The sequence below is a fragment of the Oncorhynchus tshawytscha genome, linkage group LG25 (genome assembly GCF_018296145.1).
Source record: "Oncorhynchus tshawytscha isolate Ot180627B linkage group LG25, Otsh_v2.0, whole genome shotgun sequence".
Lineage (NCBI taxonomy): Eukaryota > Metazoa > Chordata > Actinopteri > Salmoniformes > Salmonidae > Oncorhynchus > Oncorhynchus tshawytscha.
In genome coordinates this window covers 19,746,433-19,765,490 of record NC_056453.1, presented here as the reverse complement: position 1 = coordinate 19,765,490, position 19,058 = coordinate 19,746,433, and the positions used below count along the sequence as shown (strand labels likewise).

At 43.9% G+C, this 19,058-nt stretch overlaps 1 protein-coding gene across 1 annotated transcript in view; it reads right to left on the bottom strand.

Annotated features, from left to right (window-relative positions):
* Window positions 1-2,205: 2,205 nt before the first annotated feature.
* LOC121840858 (voltage-dependent T-type calcium channel subunit alpha-1G-like) overlaps window positions 2,206-19,058 on the bottom strand; it is a 76,244-nt gene continuing 59,391 nt past the window's right edge. The window contains exons 9-10 of the mRNA XM_042306305.1: window positions 17,436-17,611; window positions 2,206-2,566 (exon numbers count right to left, since the gene is read on the bottom strand). Of these exons, the coding sequence (XP_042162239.1) occupies window positions 2,206-2,566; window positions 17,436-17,611 (537 nt within the window). The remainder of the gene's footprint in view (window positions 2,567-17,435; window positions 17,612-19,058) is intronic.

The window sequence follows — 19,058 nt, the reverse complement described above, 5'->3', positions numbered from 1 at the left end:
ACGCTGTGCTCTGCATCCATGCTTATATACGAGGTTGCAGCTGGAACTCTATGCAACGCAGATATCAGCTGATATAGAAGAGGCTATATAAACACATTTGACTGATTTGATAAGGAAAGTATTCTAGGCACTGCATTTCTCTTCACCATCTCCCAGGCCTGTTTCAGCCCCGTCACTGTATGGACTCGGTGGCATGGTGGAGGACCACAACACTGTAATATCACGTCGCTCAGCTACTTCGATATGATTGTGCAAATATTTACCCATAAAGCATTTCCGCCAGTCTCACTGTACACGACAGCACCATGTCAACAAACAAATGATTAGTCAGCATTTATCAATTGTGCCTGGCTTCCTGTTTCTAGCGTGGCATCATTGTAATTGCTTGCCTAAGGTGATGCTGGATGCTCAGCAGGACACTAAAGAAGACGCTCTACTGACTCTGGCACCAACATGCTTGAGAATTCCACTGCATCTGCGTGGTGCGTTGGCATGCTACTGGCATGGAACTGCAGTGTGGCAGGCAATAAGCCATTGTCGTACTGTGAGCCTGGGGCGCTCACAGACAGACAGCGGTGTCGGCGACCATGGCAACACCTGCACAGAATCGGTATCGGCGCATCACACCTGCGGGACGAAGCTGGTCAACGGCAACCCCAACTGCCGGGGTTACCGAGAAGCGCACGTCCTGAAATCGTGCGATTCGCGACAAACGGACTGAGCTTGGCAAACTGTTGCTGAGTCTCACCAGTATCCGGCGCAGCTGCGTCGCCTGTGACCTGTGCGATACAATTCCAACTCTTCGCCTGAAAAACCACAATTTAATAAGCGATGAGATTGAACCGCGTTGGCGTCCCATAAGTATATCTCTGGAGGGGCTCATTGGAGGGAGAGTGTCGTCATGGTCTGGGGCATTGTGTCACAGCATCATCGGACTGTCATTGCATAATCTCAGCGCTGTCGTCACAGGGAAGACATCTCTCCCTCATGTGTACCACTTCCTGCAGTGACGCCTGAGCCTCCGGCAGCTGTTTGTGCCGTGGCAGGCAGTGTTGAAGAAGCACTGCAATGTGACACCAGGCCTATTACTCACGCTGAAAGGCGTTGCTTACGCTAAGTACGGCACGAAAATATCAGTTTTCTAACTGAAGATAAAAAGGGTTCACTACATCCAAACTGCGCATGAAGGAAATTATCATATCAAATACCAAATATCCACTAAAAACCACATGGTATCGCGTGATCGTAATGATGTATTGGTGATCTCATGTGATCACTTGATGCATCAATGGTTAATGTAGCCGACATGTGCAACATATTGGCGTGAACCACACATGACAACATCGTGAAATAAATGTGACGGCGCATAAAGATCTAGCATTTACATGTGTTCTGCATGAAACTATTCTCGGTTTATTCAGAAGATCTGTAAAAATGTATGACATGTAGAACGCTGTGTCATGATCCCCTTGAAGATTTTTGTCCCAGTTGCGGAAAGAAACCACGTCGTCTGAAGTCATATATTTTATAAGGTAAATTAGATTGTTAATTTTTATAACGTAATCGCGTTCCGATAAACTGGTGACCTAGATATGCGGTGGTCCTGGCGCACCAAAAAAAGGTGTCGAGAAGGCGATTGAATATCAGAAGCAATCAAATCAATCGAGGATCTTCAACCTTCTAGTGAATATCTCCAGTATCGTGTTCATACCGGCGTCTTTCTTTATTGCCAGTCTGTCTTTTTGTGCAACTCTGCCTGAAATTATCAGTCTTCATGATTATTGTGGGTACTATTTAATAAACTGCAATGAGACTTGTGGTGTTTCTCAAACTAAAACATAATGTATATCTTAATCTTTGTGAGTGAAAGAAGCAGAATATACGCGTGTTATTCATATTCTTTGGCAAAGGAACTAGATTATAAATCAACTAACAAATGTCATGAAAAGCTCAACAGTCTATCTGGTGGCTGCCACAGAGACAGGGCAATGCCTGGCTCACAGTGAAAACAGGCTACCTAACCATGATTCTCAATCAGAGACAAGCTGTGACCTGCCTGATGAAACCATACTAGGCAGCTAAATACCCAAAACCTAAGCTAAATATGAACTACCCGCAACTCACACCATGACCATACTAAACATACAAAACAAAGAAATAAGGTCAGGAACTTTAGGGAATAGGCTCAGTAAAAAACTGACCTAATCAGGTCTCTAGTGAGGCGTCTGTCGCGGTGGCGCTTCTGTGCGAGAACCACTTCACCATTGTCTTGGTCCGCCTCATTGTCACCTCCGTAACTCTCTTGCAGCAGCCTCTCAGCGACCCACTGGACGGACGCTTCCGGAAGCCAGAAGGCGGCCTCAGATGAGGTGCTTCTTCCCGAGATGAAAGACAGCTGCTGGACTGAAGAGGCAACTGCTGAGACAGGTGGGGCAGCTCTGGGCTGAGCTCTGAGACGAGGGTACAAGCTTCTGAACGAGGGGCTGGGCTCTGGTAGCCCGAACAGGCGAGACTCATTGCGCTGGAAGGAAGGAAGACTCGGCAGCGCTGGACAGGTGGGGAGCACCTGTAGAGGTAACAGCACAGTGCTGAAGGCCGAGTAAATGTGCAGTAAGACCGGATTACAGGCGCACTAGCTGTGCCAGGCCTGTACCGGACAAGTCTCCCGTGCTCCGCAGTGCAACTGTGTCGCACTGAATATGCGGCTGAGCCCCGAGACACCGTGTGCAGGCTGGTCTTATGTAAGCCGTGGAGGCAGGGACAGATCATGAAACCGACTCATCTGAGTGCGACTGTCTCTCTTGCCATTCTCTTTTACCTCAGTTTGTCATCACAACCTGGCACAAATTATATACGATCTTCTCTAAGCCCCATTCTTCAGAGGTCAGCATGGGTCTCTCTGCCTGGCCGCCACATGTGCCCACCCAACAGGGCTCAGTCACCGTGTTACTCGCCCGGCTCCTTCTCCTGGCCTTCGGCGCTGCCCATCGGGCTCAGGCGAGCTCCTGACCCTTCTCCTGGGACCGCCACGTCTATCTCCTCCCAGGGTGTGTGGTCGAATTCTGCTCCTGTTGTATTCCTGCTGCTTTTCTTGCCTGTCCTGCTACTGCTTACCTTGCATTGTATTTACAGTAAACTAATCTTAGATGATGATTCTCTTAAAGAGTTTTCTGTGGTGAAAGAGCGGACAAAAATACAGCGTGTTATTCATGTTCTTAAATAAAAAGGAACTAGGCATGAAATAACTAACAAAGCCTAAACTTGTATGAAACTAAGCAGTCTATCACAATGCAGAGCACCTGAGACTGAGAACCTGGCACCGTGAGCAGACCTAAGTATGTTCTCAGTCAGGGCAGCTAGTGACACCATCTGACCCGAGTACTAGGCCGGCTGTAAACTGCCCAGGCTGGAGACAGGCATGAACTACCCGCAGCCTCGCGCCTTGACTCCTGCTAAATAAATGGCCAAATAAGGTCGGTTGTACCAGAACCTCTCGCTCTAGTGTCTGGTTAGTGACTGTTCTGTGAAAGTAATTTTGGCGTTTTCTTATTGCCGTAAGTCGCTCATTTCTCGAAAGAATGGACTGGCGGTTTCAGAAAAAGTGATTTGTTTCTGGCCATTTGGTATTGGCAAATGCTGATAACCGAATCTCGGCTAGTCAGAAGGCCGGACACTATCCGAGACAACAGTTGTGATAACATGGTACTGAAAGTTTTCTTGTCGCGTTGTGTAGAACTGGACGAGGCGGTGTGCGTGGGTTCGTGACCCTCAGTGGTCTTGGCAAGCAAGCAAGCAATGCTAACAATATGCTGTACAACAAAAGTGACTATAATGCGATGCTAGCACAAATATTTGGAGTGAGAAGAGTAAACTGCCCATCATGATCCCAGTCGCTGCCTCTGGTGGGGTGCAAACGGCATGGAAAAATAGGCTGGGAGCACAACATGGGGCGAGCAGAATACTCGCGCCACAGGCCCCTGCACCATGGAGAGGCGTAATCTCTGTGGTGGGTGACATTTGTGATCAATTGGCATTTTTAAAAATGATTAACTAGTTAACTAACAACGTGCCGATAGGCTACGGGTGTGTCGTTAAGTCGCTCTGAGAAAGGAACCAGGTGCAGCAATGAAAGGTGCAGACTGAAACGGCAAACAACGAACAACATTTACGTCAACTATCGCAGTAGTGCAGACGAGCAATGGCATATAGAATAGACGCGAACACAGAAAATGGCACAAATATGATCTGATCAGAGACAGCGATAAACACAGCTTTATGATGAGAATATATCAGGCCATTATAGAACATACATAGACCTACACAACACCCTAGGTATACAAAACCCATTGACAATGCAAAAACTAACATACCCCCGCAGTCACACCACTGACTAAATCAATAAAGAAAATAAGACAATAATAGGCCTCCTGTCAGTATCTGCCATTGCTACAATAGTCATTTACTGTATTAACAATGTCAACATATATTTGATCCAGGTATTAAAACTGCTTTCTTTTCAAAAAAAAACATGGTTGCCCACCTAATTTTAAAGACAGCTTTTTTGAACATTAATATATATATATATATATATATATATATATATATATATATATATATATATATACAGTACTGCCAGTAAAGAGACTACACCCACTGTACTCGGTGGAGGACTCTTCTTAATTTTACTATTTTGATTGTAGAATAATATTGAAGACCGAAACTATGAAGTAGCACATATGGAATCATGTAGTAACAAAGAAATGTTAAACAAAATCCAAATATATTTTTATTTGAGATTCTTCAAAGTAACCACCCTTTGCCTTGATGAAAGCTTTGCACACTCTTGGCATTCTCTCAACCAGCTTCACAGGAATGCTTTTCCAACTGTCTTGAAGAGTTCCCACATATGCTGAGCACTTGTTGGCTGCTTTTCATAGTTTTGATGTCTTCACTATTATTCTACAATGTAAAAATAGTAAAATAAAGAAACTAAAAATAAAGAAACTCTTGAATTAGTAGGTGTGTCCAAACTGGTACAGCTGGAACTGAATGGTACTGTATATATAATTTATAAGTCCAAAAATGGATGTAGCAACTACAGATTGCCTCTTTAAGTCTATCAAGGTTTTGCGAGTTTTAGCATGTGGATTAGGTCTGGTTTTTTTTCAATTCAGCATGAATTACATTGAACAATACAAGCCCGGGTTTTATTATTTTGGCTGGGATCCGCACGAGTGCAGCTGATACAAGCACCTCTTCCTGGCTGTCCTGGTTTCAAAATAGTGGGCAGCAAGCTTCTTGGGTGTGGTTGTATGCACATTTGGGTATGAACATGCATCCACAACAACCACAATCCCAAGGCAGGAAATGAAGAGCAATGAACCATCGTGCATATGGGTAATAATCAATATTGTGTTCATGTCACGTAGTTACCTCCGAAGCGTTAAACCAAAATTGGGCACATTTGGACCGTATCTCGATGGACTGCAGCTACAGAAAACCCGTTCTAGCGTGGTCAGGCTAGCAGGTGGGTAGGCAATTTAACTGATTTAAATGTCATTGGAAACCGGAAGTGTCGAAATATTTTTTTCGCAAATCTGGTGAAGTAATCGTTAGAAGCAGATGATAGTCCGTGTCCACAGTCTTTAGTATTGATAAATGTACCTTGCACTACTTCACATTTGAGTATGTATCTAAGTACCCAGCGCATATGATCTCACCTAACAAGCGACTATAGATGAAATACTATGTGTTGTTGATGAGGAAAGAGGCAGGCGCTGAACCTGAGTTATCTATGATGTGGCTTGTGTTCTGCCAGGCAGGAAGTTCTTCAGCGCAAATGTAGTATCTTCCACTGCACCAAAGATGCGAGAACACCTATTGAAATTCACTGTCAGGTTCAACCCGCCTCTGAGTGATCCCAACCTATGGGGCTGGCCAGGGGCGTGCAAGGAACGAAAAGGAAGAACGTTCTACGATATAACTTTTAGTTGGCAGTGGTGGGCTGACGACAAAGCTCCACGGTGCCTCTCTTGGCACAAAGGACCTGAGTGGCGATCTGTCATTCAGGCTGTCGCGATATCATGTGGCAACTGTTCCGATTTTGGACAGGCTGATACGACTTTCACTTCTGTTGGTGGTACGAGTCATTCGATGTTCTCCTGGCCGGTGGTAACAGTGCCGATCGGCAACTTCTCCGCAGGACAGGCAGCTGCATCGAAGCACTTTGATCGCTTTGATCGCTTGCGTAAAGGTGAAACTGAGGCAATACGCATTTGTTTTCAAAAATTGTTTATTTTATTTATTATATTATTATATATCTTTTTAAAAGCAGCTCAAATATTTAACGCGTTTGTATGACCTTTGATATCGACTGGAAAAAGATGACCTAAGATGACTTTGAACCAGGCCTCTCGGGCCAAACTCATATGAGGTTTGCCGCAAACGACACTCATAAAGCTGGGGAAAAAAACCAGTGATATTTGCAGTAAGTAATATAAATGAGCCTACATACTACAATGCTTTAAAATAAGCATTATTGGGACAAATCGCCTCAGCAAATCTTGAAATGAGTATGAACGTGGCTGAGATGGGTGACTAAACTGCTTAGAGTACGGATTATGGGCTGTCGTGTATCAAAATATTATTCTGGCAATAACAGGATGAAATCTGTCCATGGCAGCCGCTACTCTGCCTAGCTAACGGCACTATCAACAGGAAGGTCTATTTGATTTGTCTTTCTCAGCTTCTATTCAAACTGATCGAAATGCCCACAAGCAGGGACTTAGAAGAGAATTGCGAAATGACTTCAGGTAGACAGCACAACTGTCATATTCACAAGAAACAGCGTGCTGGCTCTCTGGCTCAAGTGGAGGAAGATGACTTCATCACTACTTGTGTTTGTGGTGTAAATCCCATGTTGAAGGCGCTGAGGCTGTCTCTGGACGCTCGAGGCACCCATGCATACCCCTGGGCTGGCCAGAAGATCGTCTACCCAAGTGACACCTGTCACTACATGAAACCCGTGACCACAGAACTATTCCACATCAGTAACTCATGTAAGCAGCTAAGTGATTTAAAAACAGATAAAAAATACACTTGTAATAAACAGTGGGGGCTGGCTGCTTACCCAAACATAGTCTGAGTACATACGCCACCAGGCTTTGACTATCAAACATAGATGGTGCCTATGTTTAACCAGGCCAACAACGGTAATGAAATGGGGGCCTGATGTTGCATATGTTGTGTCTGTTGTGTTTCAGCAAAGTACAGAATTTATGAAACAGCACAGCCTAGGAGAAGCGGCTGCTGCCTTTACGTCAGGCGGATCCACGATAAATACAAAATACTGGACGTTCAGGTTGTAGTGCATGTGTCGCTCATGTACCTGGAATTTTGCTATATCATCTCACGAGGAATAGGTATGGGCTGTAAGAAGTATGATTATAATACAGGCTATCATTTGAGAAAAAAGCTGAAATTAGACTGCTATTTGGTCATTAACGTTGGTGGTTTGACAATTTATTCGAACTATAATGAGAATTGAATGAATAGACGGGCAGATGGAACTGGCATCAAAGGAAGGTTGGAAACGGGGATTGATCTATTCTCAGGTGGTCTTATTGTCAGGAGTACTACACCAGGCTTTACAGAGGAAATACTTCGAAGATACCAATGGATTGATAACGTGGGGCAAATCATAGATTACTGTCGATAGACGGCTTTCAGGTAAGAACACAGAGCATTTTATGTTTGATCATTTGGGTGAATGATCTCTTTAAAATAAGGACTGGAATAAAAATCCTGCTCTGTCCAGGCGCACCCTATGTTCCCAGAAGATGCTGGTGTTTGTTATAGCAATTCATTTCTTGTGCTGAAAATCAGGAATATCAATATTCAGGTGATTTTAACGTGCTAGTCCTTTGCCATTATCTTATACGCAGAGGATGTGAGTCCCCTTAACATCTTCTGCCTAGCCTATGCGCAATACCTGTGTCCCATCATGACACATTCCTGGGCATCAATCGACTATCGCCATTTGTCAAGCTGCCCGCAGTAACAAAATACATGGCCTCGTATGAGTTTTCAGAAGACAGCTCAGTATATCAATTTCAGATATGTGAATGGGCTGGCAAAGAACATGAAAATGATGATAAGGCCAAGTGTGAGATATGAGCCAGTGTTTGCTGACAAGAAGCACGCAGTACCTATGTTACAGGCCATTGATAAAATGAGTCTCACTGATCGAACTAAATTCTGCTGAAAATATATATGCATCTTCTGAACAGGTTACATAAAATCTGACGATACATATCGAGCAAATCATTTTTATTCCCGTGCATTCAGAGCGTTCATTATTTTCATAGTTACAAAATCTGATATTTAACATGCTAATCTTGGTAGGGCAAATGATGGGAGGTAAACAACAGAAACGCTACTGTACAACACTGCTGCGTGAGCCATATATTGGTGACAGCATTCGCCAGGACACCATCAAAAATATTGCAGCTGGCAGTCTAACAGAGATCCCAGTCAGCTTACCACTGCTGCACCCATCAGCGAGCAGCTTGGCTGGCCTCATATACTGCCTTTAAACGTATCTGTCTATGGCTGACTGCTGACAACTGTGGATAATTTCGATTAAGACGTTCATGGCAGCTGAATGGACATAGTCAATATATTATTTGTTCAGCACTTTGGCCAGCAACAGAGATCAGAGCATGGGCCATTCTTACAGTGTTCTCCTGTACACTGGGTCAGAACCGTAGAGACTAAATTAAAGGTGCATATAACGTAACTCTTACAATATTTGATGGTATTCTCCAAAAACATGCACCTCAAATCAGGTAACTGAGATAGACTCAGGTAATATACCAAACAAATGTGATGACATCGTGATCTTCGGGTGTAACTCCCCAGAAAGTGACTATTCATTTATAATTCCGGATAGACTCAGTTCAAACACACATTTTCTGATCGTAGCTTCAATTTTCCCAGTTCTATTCTTTGAACTCACTACTTTACAGGTTGCTGTGGTATCATGCTCGTGACAGCATGGCCAATGACAGATATTTATCATTAAACTTAGAAATGAACCTAGTACATTGACTGGCAAGCTTTGTCATTAGACATTCCGACAAAATCAGGCCGGCTAAGTATTGGTTTATGTAACCTGGTTGCTAACCTTATATCATTCAGTACAGACAACATAGCGTCAGAACACTCTGCTTCAAACTCTACGGCTCGTATGCAGGTATTCCGATCTTCTTTCAGCTGGCCTCCCTGAATTTGTGTTAAGCGCTCTGGCACAAGCTTTCTTAGTGTCAACAAGCTTTCTGCCCTCAGCTCTGTTCTGTACCTCAAGCAAGATGTGTTTGTGAAATAATGCCCTCTTCCCACAGTGTTATTACTACCTCTGAGAGTTTGAAGCATGACTCTACGCGTGCTTGGATAATGGCTGGGGCGATGCTGTTTCCTCATATCGAAAAGCTGGAGGCTAAGGCAAATCTACAGACCGTTCCTCTATCTTTGCCCGGCTGTAACTTCGACCGTCTACCCATGCTGATGAGAAACGGTTATGGATCAAGCGATAAGAAGGTAACTCCGACGCAAAGTATTTGTCAAATAATTTGCCAGTGATCATTATGAGACACCACTCCATATATAAGCAAAATGATTAAATCTGTGTGCCATAGACACTGGTTGATACTGGACTATAAAACTCTTTATTTTCACTCCCTATCGGTATCTACTGCAGCCTGCATACGGCTGCCGTTCTGCGTCGTCTGTTAAAGATCCCAGCGCGCAGACATCCTGAGTAAACTCCTCTTTCGGTGCTGCAACTGGCGACAGGCGGCTGCATGCGCTGCTCGACTGGGCAGTTTTATTCATTCAGATATAATCATGGTTTTGACGTTGCTGGTAATGATGTATTGTCTCTGCGACCTTGTGCTGTACCATTTACAAACCAACCTTCTCCAAATGTTCGCTATTATTGTTATGTATCGACGTTCTAGTGGTTAAGCGTTGGATGTAACGAAGGTCTGTAAATCGAGCTGACAGGCTCCACTAAATCTCGTCATTCGCATAGTGAAACGCCCAACCCACTTTGTTCTTCGAGCATCGTGTAAAATTTAATTATTAACGACTTATAGTAAAGTTAGACTGATGTTTACTGCTGTGTTCACAATCTAGGTCTCTCTGTGATATTGTCTCTGTTGTGATGTGTGTTTTTGTCTATATTATATTGTATTTATTGCAATCGGTCCCGTCCCGCGAGAAGGCTGGCGTCATTGAATGAATTTGTTCTTAACAATTGTTTAATTAATAAAGGTTAAATACGTAATGTAAATGTTTAAAGTATCAGATTCAGTACACAGCCGCTGCACTTTGAGAATAACTGAGCTAGATGACTAACTGAAGATACGCGATCAGCCACTGGTCGATACGCGATTTCCAGCTTTTTGTTGTAATGTTTGTCAATGGCGTGAACGCGATAATTTACATCTATAATTTCTCTTAATCCTGTTGAGATTAAAAGACTGCCAGTAGATATGCGACTTGTTCATGATGATGACTGCTAGTAATTTTAGTATGATTTTGATGATCAGTCAATCCAAGCCGCTGTAAATGTCAGTTTTGATCATCATATCTGGCGTATTGCGAGCGCTTCTTGTAATGGGCGCTCTTTAATATTCTGTAACCCAGGGAAGCGATTACTGCAGCTCTGCCCGATAGGCGAAACGCGAGCAATCGCGACGGCTCTTCGTATTTTCTGATGACGCCCCACCATAACTAAACTAGGCAGTATCTGCGTGCCTTGCTCCGAGATCATGTTTTATATGCTGCTTTGTTATGTATATCTTTTACGTGTTGAAGCGATATGACGATAACCTGAAATAACGCGTCGCTGAAAGCCACACGCACGAATGAGTGGAATATGTCGCCCTACCAAACACTAAAACATACTTTAGGTCTTTTCGTTAATGATGTTGTTAATCATAACGGCCTGCCATAATTCAGTGATAATTCATTGACTGTATGTAAACAGCTGCATTCTGCAGTAGGGGTAACAGAAACTAATTTGTTGGCAACATTGTGTGCAATGTGAGTGCTACTGTGCTGCTCATTTTGTTTTGTCTCAGTAGAGAATGCTCTGTCTGGAGGGGCGTTTCACAAAAAAATCCCAGTCCCACTGATCCCCTTTCATAATACATATCAAATGTTTCAATGTGCTTGCGGTTCACTGATAACGGCAGGTATTGCAATGACAGAGTTTCGCTAAATGCAGGTAGAGAGCTCAGTTCAGCTGTTGGACACGTGAGTCGCGCGTGACTATACGTGACTATTAGAAAGAGTACTCGTCAGAAGACGATAGCGTGTGAAGGTGAAATGGTGACATGGCAGCTCTACACGGCTAGATGGTCAAACATGAAGCATTTGTGGTTTCCACCTTTCATTTTCCCATGAACTGCAAAAACATTTCAAGCAGGACGTATTTCATGCGAACGACATTTGTTTTGCCAACCATGCCGATTTAGTGACTTTATCGCATGTTGTAATCATTACCCCCTAAAAATGATGTAATTACCTTCGATGTATCATACAAAGAACTACAAATGCTCTATCAGTTGAGCTGAACCCGGATGCCGAACGTGAAGTAACAGAGGTGTACGGCCGCGTGGCTAACGGTGATCAGGCACTCGAAGATCGTAATCGAGAGGAGTAACCGATCTTGAGCGGTGAAATTTCGATAATCTAAAGGCGGTGAGTAGGCGCAAGCGGCAGACTGTCTCGGCGCAAAGCGATCGCGGAAGATGCCAAGCAGGGCAGGCGGGAACGAGGAAGGCTGGCGGCTGTTATTTCTGAACGAGAAAACGAAAAACGGGCGGCAGACGACGAGAGAACACGGGTATGCACCGGGGGATGGGGAGATGGGCACGTGGAGGCTGTCACAAGACAGGTGAAACAGATCGGGAGTATTGTCTCAAGCACATCATCGCAGGAACATGATGATGCAGATGTGCGGGCTCAGGCCTTCGTCTCTGAATTATCTAATGTTTGCTAGAGCCCAATAATGAAAGATGCATTGGCTACATTTATAAATTGACAGATATGTAAGCTATCTTGGGATTAAATTGACACCAATACATATTATCTGGCATGAATTTAACTAGTGAACTAACCTGAATATTACATTATGCATCAGTATCTTTCCATTATGCATGTGTAATCGCGGCAATATAAGCGCTGGTGACTGGCAGCTAGGTAGATGAAACGAAGCTTAGGCATTCAACGATAATCGTTTAACTTTTTGTGCGTAGTGGTAGGTATCTACTCAGTACTACTTGATTGAAGCTACCCAGCAAGCTGAATTCCCATGCTGGAAACCTCTATTTTTCTCTCCATTTACCTGTAACCTTTCTTCGCGTTCTTTCTCTGATTTGATAACGTTTAGACTCAGTAACACGACTGTGGCGCTTACGCACTGTGTGATAATGCATTACCGATAAATATGGGCGCGTGGTAGAACCGTGGTCCCCGGGTGTGTCGGCTTGGATGTCGTCAAAGCATTGATGACTTGAATGAGCTCTGCTCGCCGGTCTCAATGTGTTGTTTACATTTTGTGTTATTTGCTGGTCTAATTTCTGGAATGGAAAGCGAAGAGTGTCTATTAGTGAGCACAATTTGATGGCGTCAAACGTGTAAGTACATGGAAGTCATAACAAATCTATATATTTCATAGCTGCCGGAACACCTGTCTTATTCGTGCCGCTCCGGTAGTGCACCCATTGAAGGCAGACTAAAGGCGGTATAACGATCCGTAATATGGTGGAGAACGTATGGTGGCACAGTACCTCGAAGCGCAAGCTGAGCCAAATCTAGCTCGTCACCCTCTGTTGGCTGGGAAACATCTGTCTGGTGGCTCCACAAAGCGTGACGAACAGTTACGCTGACCTACATGGTCAACTGAATTAATGTTTCATGACTGGTTTCCACTTTAAACCATGGAGGTTAAGGCTGTCAACTGGGCTCCCAGCGCAGCGATCCCAGAGCACTGCGAACCCAGTTGTTTCGAGCGTGTTATAGAGCAGCAGAACAGGCCTAGTGTGGGTCTGGGTAGGAGCGTCGAGATAGGCGTCGTGAATTTGTTCTTGCTGGATAAAAATGTTAAATAAATAAATAAAAGGCTAATCAGCGCATTTCAACTTCGACTCAGCGGCTCACATGTGTAAGATGATTCTATGCAGTGACAACTAAGTTTTACCAAAAACTGTGAGTCAATCAACGTAGCTAATGGTGTGAGCTATCATCGTTCGTTACTGTGTGTGTGTGTGTGTGTGTGTGTGTCTGTTGATGAGCGATCTATCACTGTCGCTTTTGTTGATAGGCTACCCCCAGCTAAAAATGCTTGCTGGCTAGACAACTTTCCGCTCATGGTAACGATTGAATAATTCAACATGATCGCGCATCTGTACCATTGACCGTCTCTCAGGTGAGGCTGTAATCTATGAATGATGTTAATGTCAATGATGTATACTCTCAATGTGATAAGGAGTGACGTAAACATGACACTTTTGATGTGCCAGTTGTCAAAGTTGACTCATTCTTTGATTGTATTATTATTTTAGTCAGGAAGTGAGCCAAATGCATTCAATGCTGATGTCATGCGTTTGGTCCAGACAGGCCAGATGGGTAACACCTAAAATCAGAGAAGATGAGAGCATTTTGGCTTCATCGATCTTTCAGTGGTGTATGAAGCCTGAAGAGTCGTAATCAATTATTTATAGATGTTTTTCTTGATGATTTTTGAAGCCTGGCTCCTGATCCATGGGCCTGCGCCCGCCACGAGCTCACGGCCTATGCTAGGCTTGTGGCAAAGTTTTGGTTTAAGTGGCATTCCCTGATGCCGACTCAACTGCCGCCAGAGAGGGCGAGTCTGCGAAGCCGAGCCAGGTAACGGGAAGATGGTTATCTCTGTGTATTTCATCAGAGCAGAATGGCTTAAGAAATCGGGCCAGCTCAGTGCTGCTGGTTGATTCATTAAGCACGATCTCTATGGAAATACGTTTTAAATGTTTACCAATCGGTAAAAACGGTAACGTTTATTGCTTTTAATACCGGTGATGTTGCAGTGAACGTTCATGATGGCCGATTCTGTGAACACGTTCTGAACCGGCGAACACTCAGAAAATTAAACTATGGATCTTCGCGGCAAAATGCGAGGCAAAATGTATATTGTCATCGGTGCTGAAGAAACAGCCTGAAAGCGCATTAACATCTGGAATGTATTCTGTGCAAGATGCAAAGGGCAATATAAATAAGCCAACAAATGAGTTAAATGTGGAAGTTCAAATGAAATATGGTACGATTAAGGTATGAGTAATCAGCATCTTGGCACGAATGATGTCTGCGATAACTAATCAGCACCGAATCACGAAAGGTAAATGAGACAGGCTATGGTGAGTCAGCTTGATAGGAAAAATTTGCGATTATTAAAATGTCAGCATGGGCAGAGATATATTTGAGAGGCGTCTAAATACCTATGGGCAATGTGTTAGAAAAGAATTTGGGACATCTTCTGGTTTTATCACTACATGGTGTCTGACCTGAAAAGTAACTTTCAATTCCTGAAGCGATCGACATCAAAGCAAGCTTATGGGTGACTACTGAAAAATAGGTCTAACTAACACCATATTATCTGCATTAACAGGCACAATATGGATATTATGTACAGTTAGACTGTGGTAAGATATGAGAAGTGACACATTAATTTAGATGACATTCTTAATTTTCTGGAGAATTTTAATTAAATTCTGCAGTATGTCATTCAGCATTTGCAACGCCTGAATGAGGACAACGACAGTGACTTCTCTCTATGCTCACTATCAGTCAGTCAATTCAATTCAGAGGCTTTATTGGCATGAGGCATGTATTGCCGAGCAGCATACAAATGAGGAATATATAAAGTGAAAAACAACAAAAATTAACATTAAGCATACAGGATATTTCAAAAACAGTAAGGCATTACAGAAATGTCTATTATAACTAATATATATATATATACACAGTGTTTTAACAATGTACAAACAAAGATAAAATAGTAAGCGCAAATATGAACATTTACAATGGTGTTGTTCGCTGTTGCCGCACCTGACGTGCAAATCTTTAGCAGCGTGATGACAATTTCGGTCCGTTCAGTGGTCTGGTAATCGGGAAATGCTCTCTAATATGAATCAGCCGACAGGCTGGGGTGAAATCATTGCTGTGCAGACGTGAGCACGCCTGTCTTAGTGGCCGGCATTCCTGTGTAGCTTTCTGGGTCATGCAGGCCAGTCAGTGATGCTGTGTGTAAGGCTCATCTATTTAACTCTGTTTACATTCTTTTCAATCAATGTTCAATGACCATCTTTTTTGTTTGATTTAATTCTAATTGTTAACTGCTTGTCTGGGGCTCTGTGGTGTGTGTTCGTTCTATGTTGGGATCAACTTTGGCGGTTCTGTAGGTGTCTTTCCTTTAGTATGGTTAGCCAAGTAACGTAATTGAATAGTCGACTTATACTCTGCATGCATTATTCCAGTGTTCGTTAACCACGGGATATTTACAGAATTCTGCGTGCTGTCTGAACGTGTTTGTCCCGACTATCCAGCCGAGCCTTGCACAACCATAAGGGCAATGAGCTCTATGACTGATTGGCCAAATCTGTATATTGAGGGCTATGTTTCTTTTTGATGGCATAAATGCCCTTCTTGTCTCTCGAATCGTTACGGCTTTGTGGGCTGATGTTGAGCCAGTATGTATGGTTTGTGTCTAGACATTTGTGGTCTATTGACTGGCCACACAGAACACCACCCTGATGCTTGAGTCGACTGAAGATCTGCGCCGTTGTGGAAGCCCTCTGACAGCGTCGGCAAACGGCAGATACCCGACTTCGAAGAGGAGTGCTGCAGGCGTCTTATATTCGTTGATATATGCGAGACCAAGCAAATGAACCCTGATGAAGAAAGTGTGTCACGCGATTTGCGCTGTTGTTTGTGCATGGAACATAATGATAAACATGTTTGCACAACACCTACATCGGTTGTATATGCTGAACCTCATGATCGAAGGCTTTTAAGGTAACAAGCATGAAGACACCTTTGTTTGATTTGTTACAGTTATCGTAGATATTCCATGGTCTGACGTCTGACAACTTCGTTGACTGAAGGTATGCAGTCTGCTGTTGTAATATTAAGAGGATTTTCCCAGGTTACTGTTTTGCCTGCGGTAATTATTGAGGGTCAGTATCTCCTGGTTAGAGAATGCCGGAGGCTAAGTATGATGTTGAAGTTTTTAGTATATTATATTGTTTCATTGAGCACAGGCAGGCTTCGCGCATCGCAACGCTCATTCAAATGAATCCAGTGGTTCTGTGGTCTTTAATGGTTGTTCACAAGATCTGTGTTGATATATCAGGCACATGTACCGCTATCAGAACGGAAGAAGTGTTTGCATCTCCATTTTAGTATTCTTCCGTGTTGGTGTTTTCAATTTTCCAGAGAATGATGTAACAATTGCATTGAGCATTCTTGCCATATTCACTTCTTTTCATAGAATATTTCTGTGTTGATTCTGCTCGGGTTGATGCCATCGTGGACAGTTTCTCAGTCTTGAATTTGCGATCTTCTGATAGTGACCATTGGGCCTTCTTCGATTTCTATTTGGTTACGGGCGAGGAAGATCATCTCTGACGAACACTGCACTACGAAGTTACCTTCACTGCAGTGGAACGTTTTGGCTTCCAAACCATCCTCAGCGATCAGTCAGTGTCAGTGGGCTGACTGTGAGCATCTGAGAGACTCTGAGTGGCTCGAGCAAGCAGTCTCTGTACCTGCCAGGCTGATCTATAGATATTTGTTCAGCCTACCCGTTGATGTAGCGTCTTGACCCGACCCGTTTATTGTCATGAACGCGTGAGAGTCACCTCCAGCGGTGTCAGGTTCTTTGTCGGTGGCATTTGTTTCTTACAGACTTCAATGCATGTCTGGGCCTGAAATGATGATCCCTCCCGGGATGAATGTTCGTAAAATATAAGGATTGATGAAGCAGTAGCACACAGGAAGGCTCTGCAGTAGGATAATTTCCTTTGAGCCTCTGGCCAATGTAGAATGTTCCTGTTTGATGGTGAGACCAGGTCTGCTCATGCCAAGTGGCATGCCCATTCTCCCTTTGTTCACACTGGTGGTTGGTGGATGGAGACTACCAGCTGCTCACCTATACCAGCTTTCTTGCAGGATGTTGTGTTCTTGTATTGCCACTGGCTGAGAGTACCCCAACTGCTTTGGAAGCCCAGGCAGTAACTGGAGCCTTGAATATTCAGGGTATATAGACAACCTTATATATCAAATATATACAATGTATATGCTGCTGCTCAAACCATCTCGATCCTCCCCACCTCTCAGAGTCAGGCTCCTCTGGTTCAATGTACCAGTCGGCTTGACGTGGCGTGAATATCGACAGCCAATCATTGGCATCGCCGTCGCCACCAACAGCACCCCGTCTGCTGGCGGGCTCTGCCCGCCAACGCATGCCGGGGCCAACACCCAGCGCTTGAGGAGTCGGTGACCTGCCCTACAATCAAAATGTGTACAAGCAACCTTGACAATGACAAACGGCATCGGTAACAAGCAGTAAACCTTAACCCTGACCCCAGCCTAAATAAGCAAATTGCACTGCTTACCAGTTCTGATACGATGCTGTACCTGGCTACAGCGTTTCCATCTGGATTTCTCCCGGGGATGTCAATGACAGACGAGCCCTGCTGAACTGTCAATCGTTAACGGCACCAGGCATTCTAGTCTTTGGCAGTGGTACCGAAACAGGCGTCTGCGAAGCTGTCAAACTGGGCATTGAGAGGTATAATCGATAATATCGTTGGTGGGAACTATTTGGGCTGCAATTTGCGGTCTGTTAACTCGGCAGGAGTGATATGAATATTTCTCTCTTGCCAAACCTCATGGTCATAAGTGATGTTTGCAACTGCGCAGTTTTGCGTATTATTCAGCGTGATGGACTGTCTTTCTCTTTGCTTAACTGATTTGTTCTTTGCCGACAATGGACGCTCTTTCTGTATACACACTTACAACATTGAGACTTCAAGTAAGAAAATCACAGAGCACCTATTTAAATGCATTCCAGTGACACCTCATGAGGTGGTTGAAAAATGCAGTGTGTGCAAACTCATCAGAAAGGTGTACTGAGCGTACAATATATTTGATTTATTTAAGGCATTTCTGTGTGCCATTTCACCGTTTATGTCTTCATATTGTTCTACAATCAATAATGTGTGAAAAACCCTTGAGCAGTAGTGTCCCAAGCACACGACTGTCTAACGGAGAATCATAAATATATTGACCTCTGAAGACGTCGCTATATGGCTGTTTGGCAGCGGCGTCGCTGTTATCAGTGGGGCTGTGGTGCCAGAAGCCGTAACAGTAGTGACTGCCTTCGGTGATGCCCCCTTCTCCGGTAATTCTCCAAAAGTGTTGTAACTGTACGTTAACACGCATGTCGTGTGTGTGGTGTGTCATCTTTGGGCACGGCTATATTTCGGTATAGCCGACCCAGTATTGTGTGTGATGCTTACATGAAGCTGAAGCATTCTAGAGAACCACGAAAGCAGAAGAACATTATTGTATGCGTTGAGCCTGCATACCTCACGCGCTGCTGTTATAACCAGAAACAGAATGGAAGGCAGGGTGGGTTTCTGGCTTTATGTTAATGCATGCGTATGCGTATCAAACTTGCTAATCGTTATTGGTGTAAACCTTGTTATAAACAGCTTCACTTTCATAATTACCAGGTAATGGCTGAGAAGAAGAATTAGTATGTTCGTGGTCACCAGTGAAGGCAGAGATGCTTCGATCATCGACGACAATAACCTGCTCTGTCGCAAAGGGAGAACGGCGAGCGTTGGGTCAGAGGAAGGCAGTGAATCGAGACAGAAGTTGATCTGCCTGACAGAGCCTGTGAACCTGATCTACATTCTTTCTCGGTTTGCGGTACTCGTGGTTGCAGC